This window comes from Panthera uncia, assembly GCF_023721935.1.
Source record: "Panthera uncia isolate 11264 chromosome B2 unlocalized genomic scaffold, Puncia_PCG_1.0 HiC_scaffold_25, whole genome shotgun sequence".
NCBI lineage: Eukaryota > Metazoa > Chordata > Mammalia > Carnivora > Felidae > Panthera > Panthera uncia.
The window spans coordinates 1,977,517-1,996,834 of NW_026057581.1; the positions used below are offsets into that span (position 1 = coordinate 1,977,517).

At 47.3% G+C, this 19,318-nt stretch overlaps 2 protein-coding genes across 2 annotated transcripts in view; both read right to left on the minus strand.

Moving 5' to 3' along the window:
• Nucleotides 1–245: 245 nt before the first annotated feature.
• Nucleotides 246–10,867, minus strand: LOC125939297 (zinc finger protein 883-like). Its single transcript, XM_049654702.1, has 3 exons — nt 8,893–10,867; nt 8,179–8,326; nt 246–2,304 (listed from the first exon to the last, which is right to left on the minus strand). The coding sequence occupies exons 1-3, from the start codon at nt 9,292–9,294 to the stop codon at nt 716–718; spliced, it is 2,139 nt and encodes a 712-aa protein (XP_049510659.1). The 5' UTR covers nt 9,295–10,867; the 3' UTR covers nt 246–715.
• A 4,030-nt stretch (nt 10,868–14,897) lies between these two features.
• The window catches only part of LOC125908484 (zinc finger and SCAN domain-containing protein 31-like), a 21,138-nt gene continuing 16,717 nt past the window's right edge, over nt 14,898–19,318 (minus strand). The window contains 2 exon segments of the mRNA XM_049611327.1: nt 14,898–15,895; nt 15,897–16,353. Coding sequence (XP_049467284.1) covers nt 15,619–15,895; nt 15,897–16,353 — 734 coding nt within the window. The 3' untranslated portion in view covers nt 14,898–15,618.

A 19,318-nucleotide genomic window follows, 5' to 3' on the forward strand; every position in this document is an offset into this window, starting at 1 on the left:
ACACTACATGAAAACTTGTGAATTCAGTAGAAAATATAATTTTTTTTATAGCTTCCCTTGTGGACTTTTCATCCTATTAACTGATACTTAGTTGCATTTAATAAAGGTAATCACATGTAAATTGCTTGTTGACGTTTAGTTTTCTAAATTCTCAACTTTTCCAGCATCAATGACCTTTATAAAAACTTATTTTTTAAGTACATTTATTATTATTATTTTAAATTTTTTTGTTTGTTTTTTAATGTTTATTTTTGAGAGAGAGACAGAGACAGAGACAGAGCATGAGCAGGCAAGGGGTAGACAGAGAAGGAGACACAGAATCTGAAGCAGGCTCCAGGCTCTGAGCTGTCAGCACAGAGACCGATGCGAGGCTTGAACCCACGAACTGTGAGATACTGACCTGAGCTGAAGTCGGACACCTAACCGACTGAACCACCCAGGTGCCCCAAGTTTATTTATTTTTGAGAGAGAGACAGAGCGTAAGAGGGGAGGGGCAGAGAGAGAAGGAGGCACAGAATCCATAGCAGGCTCCAGGCTCTGAGCTGTCAGCACAGAGCCCAACATGGGGTTCAAACTCACGAATGGTGAGATCACCACCTGAGCCAAAGTTGGATGCTTAACGGACTGAGCCACCGCAGCGCTCCTATAAAAACTTTCCAATGTGGCATCTCTGGTTTTCTTTAAATAATGAAGTTCAAGAAACATTTTATCTCAGTTAAGAAAAGGAGTCATGGATTCGCCCCGCAGTTTTCACCTCACGCCTGGGCGGGGTGTCGGGGTGCAGCGGATTCTCTGGTACTGGGTCGGGGCCCCCAGGGGGATTGCCCGCACTCACTCGGCCGGCCGGGCTCAGCTCCCCGTGGCCCCTCAGGTGCTGGAGCAGCGTGGCTCTCTGCCTGTAGGCCTTCCCACACTCCTCACACGCATAGGGCTTCTCCTCCGAGTGGACTCTCTTATGTTTCTTGAGATCTGACTTCCAACTGAAGGCGCGCCCACATTCCGGGCACTGAAAAGGCTTCTCTCCCGTGTGGATTCTGACATGGTGACTAAGACCCGTCTTCTGACTGAAGGCTTTGCCACACTCTTTACACTGATAGGGCTTTACCTTGTTGTGAATCGCCTGGTGTTCGATAAGATGCTCGCCCCTGGTGAAGGCCTTCCCACACTCAGGGCACTGGTAGGTTTTATCCCCAGTGTGGATTCTCGTATGGTTCCGCAGGCCGGTCGACCGAGTGAAGGTCTTCCCACACTCAGCACACTTGTGTGTTCCTGGCTCAGGGGGGTTCCTGTGCTTCCCCCCCAACCTGTGCTTATTAAGGCCCGAGCGTTGGCTGAAGGCTTCGCCACACTCACCACATTTATAGGGCTTCTCCCCGGTGTGGCTTCTTTGATGTATGACCAGGGTTGAGCTCACGCTAAACGTTTTGCCACACTCAGCACACTCATAGGGCTTCTCCCCCGAGTGGATTCTGTGATGTATTATGAGTTCTGAGGTCCGGCTAAAGGCGCGTCCACACACAGGACATTCAAAAGGTTTCTCTCCAGTATGGATTCTCTGGTGTTGGTTAAGTCCTGCATACTGAGTGAAGGCTTTTCCACACACCTTGCATTCATAGGGTTTTTCTTCACTGTGGATTCGCTGGTGCTCAATCAGATGTGAACGTTGCCGGAAGGTTTTCCCACACTCGTTACATTCATAAGGCTTCTCCTTGTGGAATCGCTGATGTTCAGTTAGGTCTGAACTATGGCAGAAGGCTTTTCCACAGTCTGTACATTCAAAAGGTTTCTCTCCAGTGTGGACACTTTGATGCTTTGTAAGAACTGATCTCCGACTAAAACACCGGCCACATTTACTACATCGATATGGCTTTTCTCCAGTGTGGCTTTTGAGATGTTGGAGGAGGCCTGCTTTCTGACTGAAACCTTTGCCACACTCTTGACAGTGATAAGGCTTTTCCTTGCCATGAAGCTCCTGGTGCTGGCTAAGCTCTGACCGTCTGATGAAGGCCTCTCCACGTTCTGTGTGTGAGCATGGTGTCTCCCCGCTGTGGGTCCTCCTGTGCATGTGAAGGCCTCTTGTCCAGGTGAAGGTTTTCCTGCATTCTTCACAGGCAGAGACTTTTCTGCCTGGGCCACCCCCGTCCTGCCTTTCCAAAGTTCCACGGGGCTCCCTGTCCCCTGTGTATTTGGCATGCTGAGATGAAGTTCCATCCTGTCCATCAGACCCCTTCCCACAAGGCTCTGTTTCTTCACAGAGTTCCTGCTTCACGTCTAACATCACGTTGTCAGTCCTCACTCCACCATCTGAAACAACAGACCACACAACTTGAGGAGAAAAGATAACTCAAAAGCAATGTAAGAGATAGACAGCTGGAAAGGTTAGTCTTGATTTTAGGTTGATGTTAACAGAAGATATCGCATCATCTCTTATGTTAGTCGTGGTACAGGTGTGGAAGTGAGAAAGAACAAAGCATCGCTGAGTTACCAGCAGCGTGTGGCAAAGGTGACAGGCTGTCACTTCTGTAGTGACATAAGACTGTAAGTCCCATCTTGCTGATGGACTCTCCACTAACACCCTTCCTTGCTGGCTTGCTGGCTTTGATGAAGAAAGCCACCACCACCACCATACAGAGAAGCCATGTGGCAAGAGTGGCCTTGGCCAGTGGCCGGCAAGGGACTGAGATAGAGAAGTCCCTGTCTGACAGAGAAGTGAGTCCTGCCGGCATCGATGTAAGGCTGGAAATAGACCCTTCCCCAGTCACAACTCAGATGAGACCTCAGCCCTAGCACCTTGACTACAACCTTGTAAGAGACCCAGAAGCACGGGGCCAGCTGAGCCAACCCAGACTCTTGACCCACAGACATTGTGAGATAAAACGTGTATGGCTTTAAGCCACTAACTTTGTGGTACCCTTGTTAAGCAGCAGTTGATAACTATGCACAACTAGCACAAAAACACAAAGCTTCCTCAGTATAAGAACTACTACAACTAAAAAGAAAAGAGCGGAGGGGCGCCTGGCTGGCTCAGTTGGAAAAGCACGAGACCCTTGATCTCAGGGTTGAGGTCAAGCCCCATGTTGGATGTAGAGGTTACTTAAAAATAAAGTCCAAAAAATAAAAATAAAAAAAAAGTAAACAAACCACACGTTGAAAAGCATATACACGCACGTGCACACACACATATGTATCTATGCACATATGAATGTTTGTACTTCTGTTCATATATTCATATGTGTATAGAGGACACGTAGAACAAAAAACATAAGCAAATTACGTTAAAGTCAAACATAATTGTCCTAACAGCCATATCAATAAATGCAAATGGCTTAACTCATTAAAAAACACTAGATTTGCTCACAGAGCAAAACTGAACTCTATTTTATATATATATATATATGTATGTGTGTGTGTGTGTGTGTGTGTGTGTATTTATTTTTTAAGTTTATTTATTTTTGAGACAGAGAGAGAGAGAGAGAGAGAGCGAGCTGGGGAGAGGCAGAGAGAGAGGGAGACACAAAATTTGAAGCAGGCTCCAGGCTCTGAGCTGTCAGCACAGAGCCCAACACGGGGCTCAAACCCACAAACCACGAGATCATGACCTAAGTCAAAGTTGGACACCTAGCCAACTGAGCCACCCAAGTGCCCCTATTTATTTTTATCTTTTTAAGTTTATTTATTTGAGAGAGACAGAGACAGTGGGGGGGGGGGCGCAGAGAGAGAGAGAGAGAGAGAGAGAGAGAGAGAGAGAGAGAGAAAATCCCAAGCAGGCTTTGTGCTGTCAGTGCAGAGCCCGATGTGGGGCTCCATCCCACAAACCATGTATCATGTATCATGATCTGAGCCGAAACCAAGAGTTGGAAGCTTAAAGGACAGAGTCACCCAGGCACCCTTATTTTATTCGTTTTGAGAGAGCGAGCGTGCACAGGGAGGGGAAGACAGAGAGGCAGAGAGAGAGAGAGTCCCAAGTAGGCTCCCCACTGTCAGTACAGAACCTGATGGGGGGATCAAACTCACAAACCAGCAGATCATGGCCTGAGCCGAAATTAAGAGTCAGACACTTAACCGACTGAGCCCCCCAGGCTCCCCTCAACTCTATGTGTATAGTCAAGAGACACATATACAGCAAAATATGTGAATAAGGATAAATTAAGCAAATGCAAATAAAAAGAAAGAAAGAATCAAGATTTTGAAAGGGGAGATGCAGGCCAAAAGCATGAAATGAGACAAAGAAGAGCACTTAAAAATGCTAAAATAAAGAATACAATTTGCAATGCAGATGTAACACATATGAATAATTATACAGAAAATAACAGAGTGGCAACTTTCCTAAAGCAGAAACTATAGGTGATATAAAGAAACAGACAGGGGCACCTGGCAGGCTTAGCCGGTAGAGCATGCAACACTTGATCTCAGGGTTATGAGTTCGAGCCCCATGTTGGATGTAGAGATTACTTAAAAATAAAATCTTAAAAGAAGCACATGGGTGGTTCAGTCAGTTAAGCATCTGACTTTGGCTCAGGTCATGATCTTGTGGTCCATGAGTTCGAGCCCTGTGTTGAACTCTGTACTGACAGCTCAGAGCCTGGAGCCTGCTTCTGATTCTGTGTCTCCCTCTCTCTCTCTGCCCCTCCCCCACTCGCACTCTCTCTCACAAAGAAACATTAAAAAAATTTTTTTGAATAAATAAAAATAAAATCTTAAAAAAAAATTAAGGAACAGACATAATAAAGAATAGGCTTTACTTGTCCTCTCTATGTCTCAAAAACACCAAATGGACAAAAGATTAAGATACAGAAGATTTACAAAGTGAAATCGATAATCTTATAGATACATATGTATTTCAAGTTCTATATCCTGAATGCAGAACAACTTTTCAGATGTGCAGTGGACATTAATGAAAACTACCTATGGGGACATAAGAAAACCACAATAAATTGTAAAAATTATGAATTAACACAAACATTCTCTGATCACATGCAATAAGTTAAAAACAAAATCAGAAAACAAGCTCTTTCATCTGAAAATTCTGAACTCAAACAACTAGGACGCATGGATGGCTCAGTAGGTTAAGCGTCTGACACTTGACTTTGGCTCAGGTCATGATCTCACAGTTCCGTGAGTTGGAGTCCCATGTCAGGGACAGTGTGCAGCCTACTTAATTAAGATTCTGTCTCCCCCTTGAGGTGCCTGGGTGGCTCAGTCGGTTAAGCGGCCGACTTCGGCTCAGGTCATGATCTTGCAGCCTGTGAGTTCGAGCCCAGTGTCCAGCTCTGTGCTGATGGCTCAGACCCTGGAGCCTGCTTCGGATTCTGTGTCTCCCTCTCTCTGTGCCCCTCCCCTGTTCATGCTCTGTCTCTCTCTCTGTCAAAAATAAACATTTAAAAAAAATTAAAAAAAAAATTTTTTTTAACATTTATTTATTTTTGAGACAGAGAGAGACAGAGGATGAGTGGGGGAGGGACAGAGAGAGAGGGAGACACAGAATCGGAAGCAGGCTCCAGGCTCTGAGCCATCAGCCCAGAGCCCAACCTCACAGACCTCGAGATCGTGACCTGAGCTGAAGTCAGACGCTTAACCGACTGAGCCACCCAGGCGCAAGCCCCCCCCCCAAAAAAAAAAAAAAAAAGATTCTGTCTCCCTCTCTCTCTGCCCTTCCCCTGCTCGCTCACTCTCTCTCTCAAAAGTAAATAAACAAACATTTGAAAGAAAAAACAACTGTTATTTCAAAGGCAAAATATAAACACACATTTCAGATTTTATAGAAAATAACAATGAGAACACTACATTTCAAAACATTTGGAATTCATCTAGAGCAGTGTTCAATGAAATATTCATGTCATCAAATATTTATATTAGTAAATAGGAGAATGAAAATATATAAATCAACCCACATCAAAAGTTAGAAAAAAACAACAACAAAGACAACTAAATAAACCAAGACAGCCTGCTCACTCATGCACTTTATTGGCTTTTCTCCCTTTAGTGTCTCCATTCCCACTCCTGTGCTTCTCGGGATCACCTGATACTGTCACAACCTTAAGTAAATAAGTGAGCGAGTGAATGAATAAACCAACCAACCAACCAACCAACCAACCAGCCAACCAGCCAGCCAAAGGAGAACATAAGAAATGAATTAAAAAAGATAAATGCAGACACCAAATACAATAGAGAAAAGTAATGGAACACTGTAATGGTAAAACAATTGAATACATCAATATAAATTCATGCGTGTTAGGAAAAAATATATATTGTGTAGCTCTGCCCATGAAATGTCCTAGAAGCAGTGTTACCCACATGATAAAGAACACTCCTCACACCCAGATCTTATTCTCCATTTAAAAAACCAAGGCTCCTTCAGGAATGGTTGACAGCAGATCTGGGTACAGGGAAGATACAAGGTGAGCCTGAAACAATTTATTTTGTTCAAAAAGTAAAAGCAAGCATTCAAAATTAACAGAGCCAAAATTAACAGAGATGGGAGCAAGACTGAAGACATCCACATAAGCCAAAGATGTGTGGAAGAAAGGGTGGATTGAAATGTGGTGGGTTGAAACACGCTGACTCAATACAAATGCCTATGTCCACAATGATACCCACACAGGAAAAGTCCTAAAATCTCATGTCACCATTTAAGGTGCCTAATAAACCACTTCCTGAATTTGAAAACCGGTCAATAAAAGGGGGAAACTAAGCATCAATCATGACTGCCTAGAAGGAAGTGACCAAACAGACATATCGGATGAAGGAAAGCTTTACTATGAAGAATGCCAGTTAATAACAGAGAAGGAATGAAAGAATTACAAATTCATCCTGTAACTCTTAATAAAATGGTTGACCCATACGAGGTTTATCAAACATTTGTAATTTGTTGATGGGGAACTGGCTATTCGCAAAGTGGCAAGGCGACACCTCACAGTTAGCTATGAGGGGGAATACCAGCTATTTCCTGTCATCATGCTAAGCTGGTGATTTAAACAGCGGGTCACCCAGGTATTAATGTCTCTTATTACCTAATATTAATTCTAGCCCAAAATGTTTAACTCAAATCCTTCAAGCCGTTAGATGCAACTGCCAATTTATAGCAAATACAAGGTACGTGGGCAGCAAAGTAAATGATACAATGAGGAAGCAATTAAAAAACTCCAGAGGCTGGGAAACTGGCCTAGGCTCATCAAAAAGTCTGGGTTATGGGGGAAAAAATAGGAGTGGAATTGTTTTAATGTAGCAAAGAATTAAGAGGCATTAACAACCCCGGATTCTACCCAGAGTTGGACAAATCAGCTTTAAATACATTTTCGGAAAAAACTGAGCCAATCTGAATTTGAACTGAATTTAGGTAACATGAAGATGTACTGATGGGGGAAAGGAAAGATCATTAGCTGAACAAAATAGATCAGAAAATAGCAGAGTATGAGCTCTCTTTGGTAAAAGATATGTGTGTGTATGCACATGTGTGTACACATACCCGCATATAAATACACATGCACATAAAAAGCTACACAGATATAGAATAAAAAGTCATCAGTTGTAATAATCTCTGGGTGATAGAACATGGTGCTTTATTTTCTTATTTTGCTACTATGTATTTTCTAACTTTGTACAATGCATATATACTTCTCTAGTAATGATAAAAGGTAACTTTCAAAACAGTTAATATAGTTGTACAGGGTTAATATCCTATCAGTATCAACTGAAAAACGTAGGCATCAAAATTCTTTAAATAACATTTCTACTAGACCATATGCAGAAAATTCAAAGATAGATATACATATTTTTTAATGTTTATTTACTTTTAAGAGAGAGACAGAGCATGAGCAGGGGAGGGGCAGAGAGGGAGACACAGAATCCAAGGCAGGCTCCAGGCTCTGAGTGATCAGCATAGAGCCTGATGAGGGGCTTGAACTCACAAACCACGAGATTATGACCTGACCTGAAGTCGGATGCTTAACCAACTGAGCCACCCAGGTGCCCTGCAAATACGGATATTTAAAACCAACCATACCACTGAGGCTGTTCTGATATGACTTACTGCCTTTTAATCATTATTACCTAAAATGTTGCCTTCATCATGTTCTTTAACAACCCTCATCACAAGGAATGAACATTCATACTCCACACAAAAAAATTCAACTCAGAGTTCATTTCTGTCCAAATTCCCTAGAGAAAGTATTGCCTCACCTCCTTCCTCTGATGGTTGGGGCTCAGGTCCTTTGCCCTTGAACTGGATTGCTGGGGGCTGAACCCATGTGTATGAAGATTCTTCATCCAGCGTCTGAAGGGTCACTCTCTGCAAAAGGATTTCCTGTTCCAGAACACAGGCTGAAGCCTGGAGACAAGCAGTAGTGATTAAGCCCTAAGGACACTGAAAATTTAAGAGACTAAACTGGTTTGGAAGGACTCCTTGAGGAATCCACAAGAAATATCCCCCGAGACACTAGGAAAAAGAAAATTGAAAACAGGGCCTTATTTACCTTCTGGGGCACTGAGAAATAGCTAGAAAAGTAAGCAAAGCAAAATCTGATCAAGACTTGTTTCTGTCATTTCACTATTGCCTGTGTGTCCCTGGCCAAGTTACACAACCTCTCTGACCTTAGTTTCCATGTGTGCACACTGGGAATGATTTCACGTCCTTCCTTGTTGCTGAGAGTTGAGAGACCTCTAAAGTCAGGAGCATGATGCTCCTCCCATTGTCTGAAAGATAAAATGTCTTCCTTATCTTTACTCATCATCCCTGAATCTGCAGTTCCCTCCCTCTCCCTCTGCTCGGGGCTGGCTTAGCAAGACGCTCAGTCCCCTGCTGAATGCTGGTTCTGCCCTTGCTCCCTCAGAGCTCCACACCTGAGGGTTTTGTTCCCAGTCACCCACAACCATATCAGACCAGTGCCTTCCTACTTGTACATTTCTTTTTCCGTCCAGATCCTCCAGCACGGTCACCGCCTGCTCCCCGCTCTCCGGATGGTGCTCCCGCACCCGAGCCTGGAGCTCCGCGGGCAGGACGGCCAGGAACTGCTCCAGCACCAGCAGCTCCAGGATCTGCTCCTTGCTGTGCGTCTCGGGCCGCAGCCACTGGCGGCACAGCTCGCGGAGTCGGCGCAGCGCCTCCCTGGGTCCAGGCGTCTCCTGGTAGCAGAAGTGTCTGAAGCGCTGTCTGAAGATCTCCCAGGCAGGGGGCTGGTTGTCCGGCACCTGACTCCTGGGGTTGTCCTCCTCCAGCTCCACCTTCACCACCGCAGGCCCCTGCTGACCCCATTCAGGGTGGAACTGGCCGGCAGACTTTCTTGTGTCCACAGCCATCCTGCCTGGCTTCTGCTGGCGTGTCACCTGGAGGCTGCTGAGGGCGCTCTAGGGCACAGAACTAAATAGGGGGTAAACGGCAGATCCCGCGAAGAACCACGCAAGACCTGTGACCACAGTAACTATTTTTATTCATTCGGTAAATCCACAAAAATGCACTAATAGAGGCCGAGCCTGTGCAGAAAGCATTGCAGGCATTCGAACGAACTGCGTCAGTGCACAGAGCCCTGGCATCCTGGAGCGTCCACTCCACGCGGGGCACTCAGCAATCACAACTACCAGCGGAACCCCTCGCGTAGGGTGGTGTCGCGTCACTGGAGGAGGGGCGCGCGGGCCGAGGGAGCCTCCGAATCCGGCGCCCCGGCCTCAGGGAACACTTCCAAGCCTCGTGAGGTGGCACAGGGTCGTCCGTCCGCGCGCAGGTGGGACCCACCCAGAGGGAGAGAAGCGCTGAGGAACCGCGGTCACAACAGCAGTGACCTTCGTTCGTGCTGGCTTGGCAACGACGAGCGCGGAGCCCTACTCCCTGCTCGCATCGAGGGGCCCCCACTCCGGGTCGCCCTCGCGGCTCAGCTCGTCGGGGGTCCGCAGGGCCGCTCCCGCCGGGGTCCGAGCCCGAACCCTGGACCCCAAGGCGAGGGACACACCAGGCCGCTCAACCAGCTCCGCCGCAGCGTGCGGGGCCTAGCCCCCGGCTCCCGGAAGCGGCCGCCGGGCTCCCGGAAGCGCCCCGCCCGCGGCTCCTGGAGGCCACGCCCCCTGGCGCGCGCGGCCGCGTCCCGCTTCCGGCGTCTCCCGGAATACACGCAACAGGATCAGGAAAGCACAGCATGCCGTCAACAAAATGAAGTCGTTTTCATTGAGGTACACTTCTATTTAAGTTGCCTTAAATATTAGAAAATAAACGTAACCCAGTGTTTGGGATAAGAATGCTTACTTTCTAGGAACATCCTGTATAGACGAGGGAAAATAATTTGTTGAGCCTAAAGCCCATTTGTCTGGTAAAAACAGGTTATCCTTGCTGTGTGGTAATTTACTAAAAACAAATGACAACAACAAAAACTTGACTTCACTGTGTATGTGAATAGATGCTCTAATCAGCTGGTACAGCCTTGGGAGGGCGGTAACATCGGTCCAACCCACTCCAACCCATCCAAGGGTGACCTTGCTTCAAGCCTACGCACTCCTTGCTTGCTGACCTAAGTCCTTTGGTCCGTAGCAGAAGTAACCAACTTCCCTTGAGATTTGCGGACCATTTGCCTTGAGGAGTGAAGGACCAGACCTTCCCAGAGGATAAAGCCTGACCGGATTGGAAAACGGCGCGAGTCTGTCCAGGGTCATGTCCACCTGTGACTACCCGCCAGACCACCTGTTCCTGCCGCATGCAGCTCCCTCCCTTACCCCCGCGTGCCTTCCCCTTTAATGCCTCCAGCTCCCCGGGGGGGGGGCAGGGAAGCCGGTCCATCCCCAGCAGCTCCAGGATCCAGGATCCGCTCTTCTCTTCGGTGTGCAGTATGCACGTCTGGCTTCGGCCACTGACGGCGGTTCCTGGAGCCCGTTAGGTCTTCGCGGGGCCCAGAGGCCTCCTCAGCAGAAGCGCCGGAAATGCAAGAGTGCGGACAGGACGCACCTTCCCAGACAGTGTCGACAGCTCCCCAAAATGTTCTCTTCCCGGTTCACTACGTGCAAACCCTCCTGCTCTCAGGGAGCGTGGACGACAGGAGTCAGGGTCACACCAAATTTTAGACAACTGAAAGGGCTGGGCTGTGAAGGCTCCAGACAAAACTCCCTGGACTCGGGGCAGAGTCGGAGTCAGGGTGAAGGCTCTTCTGGACTCTGGGGGTGGGGGGAGGGGATCAGAACGTATTGTGAACGCAACAAAATGACCCGGGCAGCGGAGAACTTGGATAAGCCTGATAACACGATAGCGGTGATAAGCCGACCCGAACAATTTAGGGACACATTGCACCCAGGCTGCGGAGGCAGGTCTTTGCAGCGCTCACAGCCCCCGGGGCTACAAGTAATGCCACGCTCGCCCGGGCGTGAGCGGCGTGAGCGCCCGCCCCCGGGGCCGGCTGGGCAGGCCAAGCAGAGGGTCGCCCCACGCCCCTCACCTCGCCTCCAGCCCCAGCCCTCTGTCCGATCCCCTCTCCGCGCCCCGCCGCACCGCGAGCCCACGCCGACGCGCAGCTAGATGCCGTCGAGTGGTCCGCCGAACTGGATCCCGAGAGGCTACTTCCGGGTTTGCATAGGTACCGGGAGGTCTGGGCGTCTCTAAGGCTTGCGCTCCCGGGCCGGTGCGGTCACGACACCCCCGCCCGCCTCCGGCTCTCGGAGCCGCCTGGCCGCTCGCCACCTGCCTCCCCACGTACCCAGTCTGTGCGGGAGGGTAGGCTTGTGCCCTTCCCGTGGCCCCAGCACCGAGACGGCTTGCTGCCGGGCCATGCTCTGCCCCTGCGCGGGACGCGTTTACGCGGACAGGAGCACCGCGCACAACCCGACTGCGCTGCATGGCGCCCTCGGAAGAATCGCGTGGGACGCCGGCGGCGTTGACTGCGCCCTGCGCCTCTCCTGTGCTGGCTTCACGCTCCCACGGCGCGGCTGCTGTGGCGAAGCGACCTGGTACATGGGGTTCACTTCTGGGATCGGTCGACTTGAGCAGAGACCTCCCTTCCCATTCTCGCACGGCCGGATGGGCCTTGGCTAATCAGCCAAAGGCCCTGAAAGTTAAAAACATCCCCAAGAAGGCATTTTGCCTCAAAACTGTAACGTGGACATCCTGCCTGAGTTCCCACCCTGGCAGCCTGCTTTGCAGGTCGTAGACTTAGCAACCCGCGCAATTGCGTGAGCTGATGCCCTACAAAAACACATGTTCATACTCTATTTCTCTGGAGTACCTGAACTGATAAAATTCATCCTTGAAGTCCTACGAATGCCCTTGCCCATTTTCTTTGTATACCTTCCCAGTTCTTCCAGGCAGGATTGTTTTCTTGATTTGTGTTCATTTGTCTTTCCCATTAGATTGTAAATTCATCAAATTTGAATCCATGTTTTACTTAGTAGTAAAGTACTACTTGTAGTAGTACATACCCTTAAAACACATGACATATACCTATGCAATGACCACTCTCTAAACAAGTAACATATTGAGAAATGTGTGTTGTCCACGTCCCTGTGCAGAGAGCTCTTCTATCTACTTGTGAATATGTTTGGCCACAAAGGTCAAATTACTGACATTTACAGTACCTATTTATTACTTTCACTTAAGCTAAATCAAGCAATAATCCTATTTTTACGGGTGCCTGGGTGGCTCAGTCTGTTTAGCCACCTACTCTCGTTTAGGCTCAGGTCATGATCTCACAGTTCATGGGATCCACCCCAGAGTCCGGCTCTGTGCTGATGGTAGATGATAGGATTCTCTCTCTCCCTCTCTCTACCCCTCCCTGATCTCTCAAAAATAAACTTAAAAAAAAAAAAAAAAGAAGAAGAACCCTGGGGTGCCTGGGCAGCTCAGTCAGTTGACCATCACACTCTTGATTTTGGCTCAGGTCATGATCTTGCGGTTTGTGGGTTTGAGCCCTGCGTTGGGCTCTGTGCTGGCAGTGCGGAGTCTGCTCCTGTCTCTCTGCCCTCCCCAACTTGCTCGCATGCTCTCTCTCTCAATAAATAGATTTAAAATAAATAAATAATCCTAGTTTTAAAATTTCCTCAACTTCTGGTCACCCCCCCCCCCTTTTTTTTTTTTTGCAAACAACCAATCAAAAAGATCAAGCTTCACATTGTTTCTATTTTCTCTGCCATTAAACATAAACCTCTTCTTACGTTGTCATTCTCCAGAGAAGCAAATTCTTGTCTCCAGGGCCCAGATGCATCATAAGCTAGAGGATGATGATGCCAATGAACTAGAAAGCATATCAGGAGAGATCTGGCCCAATGATGCCAGGTCTTAATTTTTCAAAATAAGATGGAAATCCAGGCTTTTACATAAAATCTCTAACATTTTAAAGTTGGCAGCTAATTCAATTCTTAAAAACAACGAAAGGTCTACAAAAATGTCTGCTAAATGTACCTGAACCTTTGGCTACCAGTTTTCATCTCTGGCATAATTCCTACTGCCAGAAAGCTCAGTGCATCAGCACATTTCATGGGAGAACTCATTGAATCGGCTGAAAATTCCTCAAATGTACAGGTATTGTGTGAAAGCCTAGATTTTCAATTTTGAGGTGTCTAACTTCAGGGAGATTTAATGTCTCCACTTCTCTCTTATTTTTAAAATATTTATTGACTGTTCCCGCTGGCCTGTAGACTTCAACCTCTCAAGTATTTCCTATCTAGACCTTGAAACAGAGCAAAACAATAGAAGTACTTTGATGGCAGTATGAGCAATTAGCACCTCCAACGTTTTCTTGGCATTTATTCATACCATCCCCATACAAATATTAATATAGTGAAATGCCCAATTTATATATACTCTCTATAAGCTTTCTAATTTCTTTTTTTAAATCTTTTTTAATGTTTATTTATTTGTGAGAGAGACAGAGAGCGAACAGGGGAGGGACAGAGAGAGAGGGAGACACAGAATCTGAAGCAGGCTCCAGGCTCCAAGCTGTCAGCACAGAGCCCGACTCGGGGCACAAACCCAGGAACTGTGAGCTCATGTCCTGAGCTGAAGTCAGATGCTTAATCGACTGAGCCACCCAGGTGCCCCATAAACTTTCTAATTTCTTAAGTCCTGGTAGTTAAAAGTATATTTCATTCAAAGTAGAAGACGACACCAATGCTTCTCAGACTGTTTATTTCAAGGATGAAAAAATAAACTAATGCCTAATGAGAACATCAGCGTCCAGATGATTACAGTGGGCAGTGACCTCAGCTTGAAACATCTACTGTTTTTTAGCATAAGAAAGTCAGAAGGGGGAGGTCCACCTGGCTTGCTCAGTTGGTTAAGCCTCTGACTCCGGTTTCAACTCGGGTCATGATCTCACGGTTGGTGAGTTCGAGCCCCACATTGGTCTCTGTGCTGACAGCCTGGAGCCTGCTTGGGATTCTCTCTGTCTCTCGGCCCCTCCCCCACTCTCTCTTTCACTCAAAATAAACTTAAAAAAAAAAAAAAGGAGGATGCAGGAGAAGCATTAGAGGCTCTGGCACCTGATGTCCCTTCAGTCCCACTACAATATGTGAGCACATCCACCTGGACTGCTGGATGGCCAAAGGTAATTCTGGGACTTTTCCCCCAGAGATAAACTGGAAGAGAAATGTGTATCACTGAGATTTAAAAAGGAAAAAAGAGGACGTATGAATGAAGTGCGGAGTTGAGGATGCAAATATACATTGTAACTCCTTCCTAAAAACTGCCTTTCCCCTAAGCTGACAAAGTGCACCGCAAGGCGTAAAATTTCATGAGCCGCTTTGATGTGTTTGAGCCTCACAGGGACCATTAGGCCTAAGTGGGCTCTCCTGCTCTGGCCGGATCTGCCTCCCACCCAGCAGGAAATGCTCCCCACCCGGCTGGTTCAACATTAGACTAGCTGCCCTCCACCTCAGCCTCAACCTACCGGGTTTCACCTCCTCACCTGTGCACAACATTATTCAAACATGCCAGTCACATCCTCCCAAGAAATCGGGGCCACCTCGTCCTCTTGTTACTGCAAAGCCTGCATCCCAAAGTCCCAGTTTGTTCCTCATGCTCCCCTGTGGCCCTGGATGTCGTGCTGAGAGTGTACCTCCGTCCGGCACCAGGTGTCACCTGTTTGTCCATCCTCAGAACATGAGGGCAGGTGGCCCCCCACCCCTGGCACCAACAGGGTGAAGGGGAGATGAACAAAAGGGCAAATTACCTCACTGAGCAGTCATTTGAAAACTTCTCCCTAGTTCACCCCTCATTTATGTAACTTTAAAAACAGCATCACATATCCCCATGCAGCCTGCTAAGTTCTCTGCAGGGAACACACATGACATCTTTGTGGTCCTCTGCCCATAACATGCGAGTCTCTGGGTCGTCGGGATAGTCAGGGTATGTGATGACAGGGACTTCAGGAAGCAGAAGGGCAGACGGACCACAAGGGAGGAGACTGGAGGAGCAGGAGGCAGGGCAGCATTCCCTGCAGAGTCAGGCAGGATGCGAGCAGTCTGTTCCCCTGATGCCGCCAGATCTTTCAACCGGATGTGTGACATCAGACTGTCTCACGGCCTAGAATAACAATGGAATGGACACACCACATCCTGACATCCCGAACTTACCACACAGCGATAGGGTCTGTATTCAGCATAGCTTTCTAGAGTGGTTCAGTAAGGCCGGATGCATGATTAAAGGCTTTCTTACAGTTAGGACACAAACGCAGACTTCTGCCCTCTGTGGATCCCCTGATGATGAACAAGTCTTGACCTCTGAATGAAGGCTCGTCCACACTCCTCACACTGATGGGGCTTCTCCCCATTGTGGATCCTCAGGTGTGGAGTAAGGCTGGTGCCCCCTCGGGAAGCTCTCCCCCATTCCTTACACAGGTAGGGTCTCTCTCCTGTGTGGCTTCTCTGATGCTCCTTGAGTCCCGACCCCTGACTGAAGGCCCTCCCACATCCATGACATCTGAAGGACTTCTCTGGTGTGGACCCTCAGATGTCCAATAAGGTGTGAGCTTTGCCTAAATGATTTACTGCACTCTTTACACCCAGAGGGTCTCTTCCCAGTATGGATTCTCCGATGACGAACCAGGCCTGTGTCTTGACTGAAGGCCTTCACCCATTCATTATACCGATATCGTTTTATTTTATTATGAATTTCCTGGTGTGAAAGAAGGGCTGATTTATAACTGACAGCATTCCCACACTGGTTACATTGATAGGGTTTTTCCTGAGTATGGATTCTCCAGGGGCAAACCACCCCTGAGCTCTGAGCAAAGGCCTGCCCACACTCCTTACATTTGTGTTGTTTTACTCTTATGGGGTCGACCTTTTGCTGTCCTGATTTGCCCTCACATTGAAGTTTCTCCACATCTTGCATCCTAGAAAACATCCAATGTGCTCCTTTCCGCGGAACTTGGCTTTGGAGCAAATTCACCACTCATAGTCCTGGTTCAGCCTTCTGCTGGAAGAGCAAGTCAATGATTTAAATGTCACATGTCCCATATAAAGGGTTTTGATGAAAGATTAGGATAGATAATTGAAAGCCATCATCCTAATGGTTTTTGACACTCACTGCACCTATGAGTCACAGAGAATGAAGATAAATAAATAAAGGCCCTCAGGGCCCTGGCCCAGATCTAAACTCAAAATGGCATAATGAAATGAAAATTCCCCAAGAATCTTCCAAAAGTCCCCACCAAACACACCTTCCAGTATTTTCCCCTGGTATAGTCGGCCCACACAGGATCTGGGCTGGCCCGTGACCCACTTTATTCAACAGATTGTGGTGCAAGTAAAGCTGTGTCAGCTCAGGGACGAAGACTTTACCACCGTGCGTCTGCGTCCTTGAGATCCTGAGCTGCCCTGTAAGAAGGTCAGTCACCCTCTAGAGAGATGGCGGGAGAGCCGATGAGAACCTGAGGCCATCACAGTGTCTCTAGAGGCCTAGTTTTCTGCCTCCTGATAAGGCAGGAGACAAGGGAGCAAGGTATTTTGGGCAGCACAGCCCAGGAGGGCCCTGGATAACACAAACTGGTATCACGTGCAACAGAAGACACCCTCAGAAGTGTGGGAGACAATTCATGGTCGTTCCTTTCAGCCACTACGTTTTGGGGGTGGTTTGGTAACGGAAACAGACAGCTGAAATGCCAATCCATCAGCCAGTTTTTGGTGATGCTCACGGCAACACCATGAATTGGGTAATAGATTTAGGAACTGAAACCTAAAAATTAAGTAAGTGGCCTAGGATCACATGGCAGGTAAGTGGTAACGTCTGGCCTGGGACACAGGTCTACAGGAATCCTCATTTGTCTTTCTGCATCACCCTGCGTGCTCCCTGCACTCGCTCCGCAGGCAACCACCGCAGCCTCGCTGCCCTGTGGTGGATCTACCATGGCGATTCAGTGCCTGTCACCTGCGCCTGCACTTACAGGAAGTTTTTCTCCCAGGAATTCCACACAAGTGTCATAGACTTTTATATAAAGACACCCACTGATGCACTGTGCGTAATAAAAATACTACAAACAGGGGCGCCTGGGTGGCTTGGTCGGTTAAGCATCCGACTTCCGCTCAGGTCATGATCTCGCGGTCCGTGAGTTCGAGCCCGGCGTCGGGCTCTGTGCTGACGGCTCAGAGCCTGGAGCCTGTTTCTGATTCTGTGTCTCCCTCTCTCTCTGACCCTCCCCCGTTCATGCTCTGTCTCTCTCTGTCTCAAAAATAAATAAGCGTTAAAAAAAAAAAATACTACAAATAGCTTAGATGTATATCAGCAGAAGACTAGTAAATTAATTATAATATATGTATGCAACACAAAACTAAAGACCTATTAAATGAATAAAGTAGTTCTATTGATAAGAGTAGTATTATTTAGGGGCACCTGGGTGGCTCGGCCTGTTGAACGTTGGACTTCGGCTCAGGTCATGATCTCACGGTTTTGTGAGTTTGAGCCCCACATCAGGCTCTCTGCTGTCAGCACAGAGCCTGCTTTGGATCCTCTGTCTCCCTCTCTCTCTGCCCCTACCCTGCCTATGCTCTCTCTTTCAAAAAAGACAAATAAACTTTTTAAAAAGTTGGTGAGCATATTAAAAAAATAAACTAAAATGTACCCAGGATTTGTCTTAATCAAGGAGGCATGGGAAGGACTATCATGAAGAAGTTTCGATCTCCACAGATCCCTAGGAACAGCAGGTGTGGCACCTTGTGCAGGCCACGTAGGAAGGCAGGAGGCAGGAGAGGGGAAAGTGTGGCCTAGAGCTTTACTGGAGTTTTCCAGAGAAGGAATAGGCAAGGTAGGATAGGTTGCTGAATGAGCTCAGAATCACATAGTTTGAATGATTCTACAGGGATGTTCTGCGGTTGTCCACCACCTTGCCCCGGGGGGGGATTTACAGCAGGAGAAATAGGGGACTGGTGTGCAAGAGTCTGATAAAGGAGCCTGATAAAGGAGCCGGCTGGGGAGCGGACTCTGGATTATCTGGTTCAAATATGAAAAGGGTACTTGCAGGGAGTTCTCCACTGTCTCTAGGAATCAGCTAGCTCTCCCAGGGGCACCAGGATCAATGCCGGAACATCAAGAATATAGAAAATAAGAAAATACAGTCCATACAGGATAATACCATTTGACCTGGGGGGCCTGGGTGGCTCAGTGGGTTAAATGTCCGACTTTTGCTCAGGTTATGATCTCATGGTCAATGGGTTCGAGCCCCACAGAACTCTGTGCTGACAGTTCAGAGCCTGGAGCCTGCTTTGGATTCTGTGTCTCCCTCTCTCTCTGCCCCACTTCTGCTCACGTTCTGTCTCTCTCTCTTTCTCCGTCCCTCAAAAATAAATAAACATTAAAATAACAATAACAAAAATAATCCACTTGACCTAAAAGAGGGACAGGGGCTTGAGAGGCATGGAAAGATTTTAGAAATACGTATATATTAGAGAATGTTGGAATGGAACTTTTATTTTCATTATATGTCCTTCTCTACTACAATTTTTGAAATATAAACTATTGTTCTATAATAATAGCCCTTTTAATAATTAATTTAAAAATAATACTAGAATCTATTGTAGTAAATGTATGGTAGATTTGGGCATCTATTTTTTTAATGTTCATTTATTTTTGAGAGAGAGCTAGCAGGGGAGGAGAAGAGAGAGTGAGACACAGAATCCTAAGCAGGCTCCAGGATCTGAGCTGTCAGCACAGAACCCGATGTGGGGCTCGAACCCACTAACAGTGAGATGGTGACCTGATCCAAAGTCAGATGCTCAACCGTGAGCCACCCAGGCGCCCGATGGGCATCTATATTTTTAAATAGTTCCTTGGTGATTGGATTCATAGAATTGAAAAGTGCTATCTTAAGCAGAACATAAAATAAAATAAAATAAAATAAAATAAAATAAAATAAAATAAAAT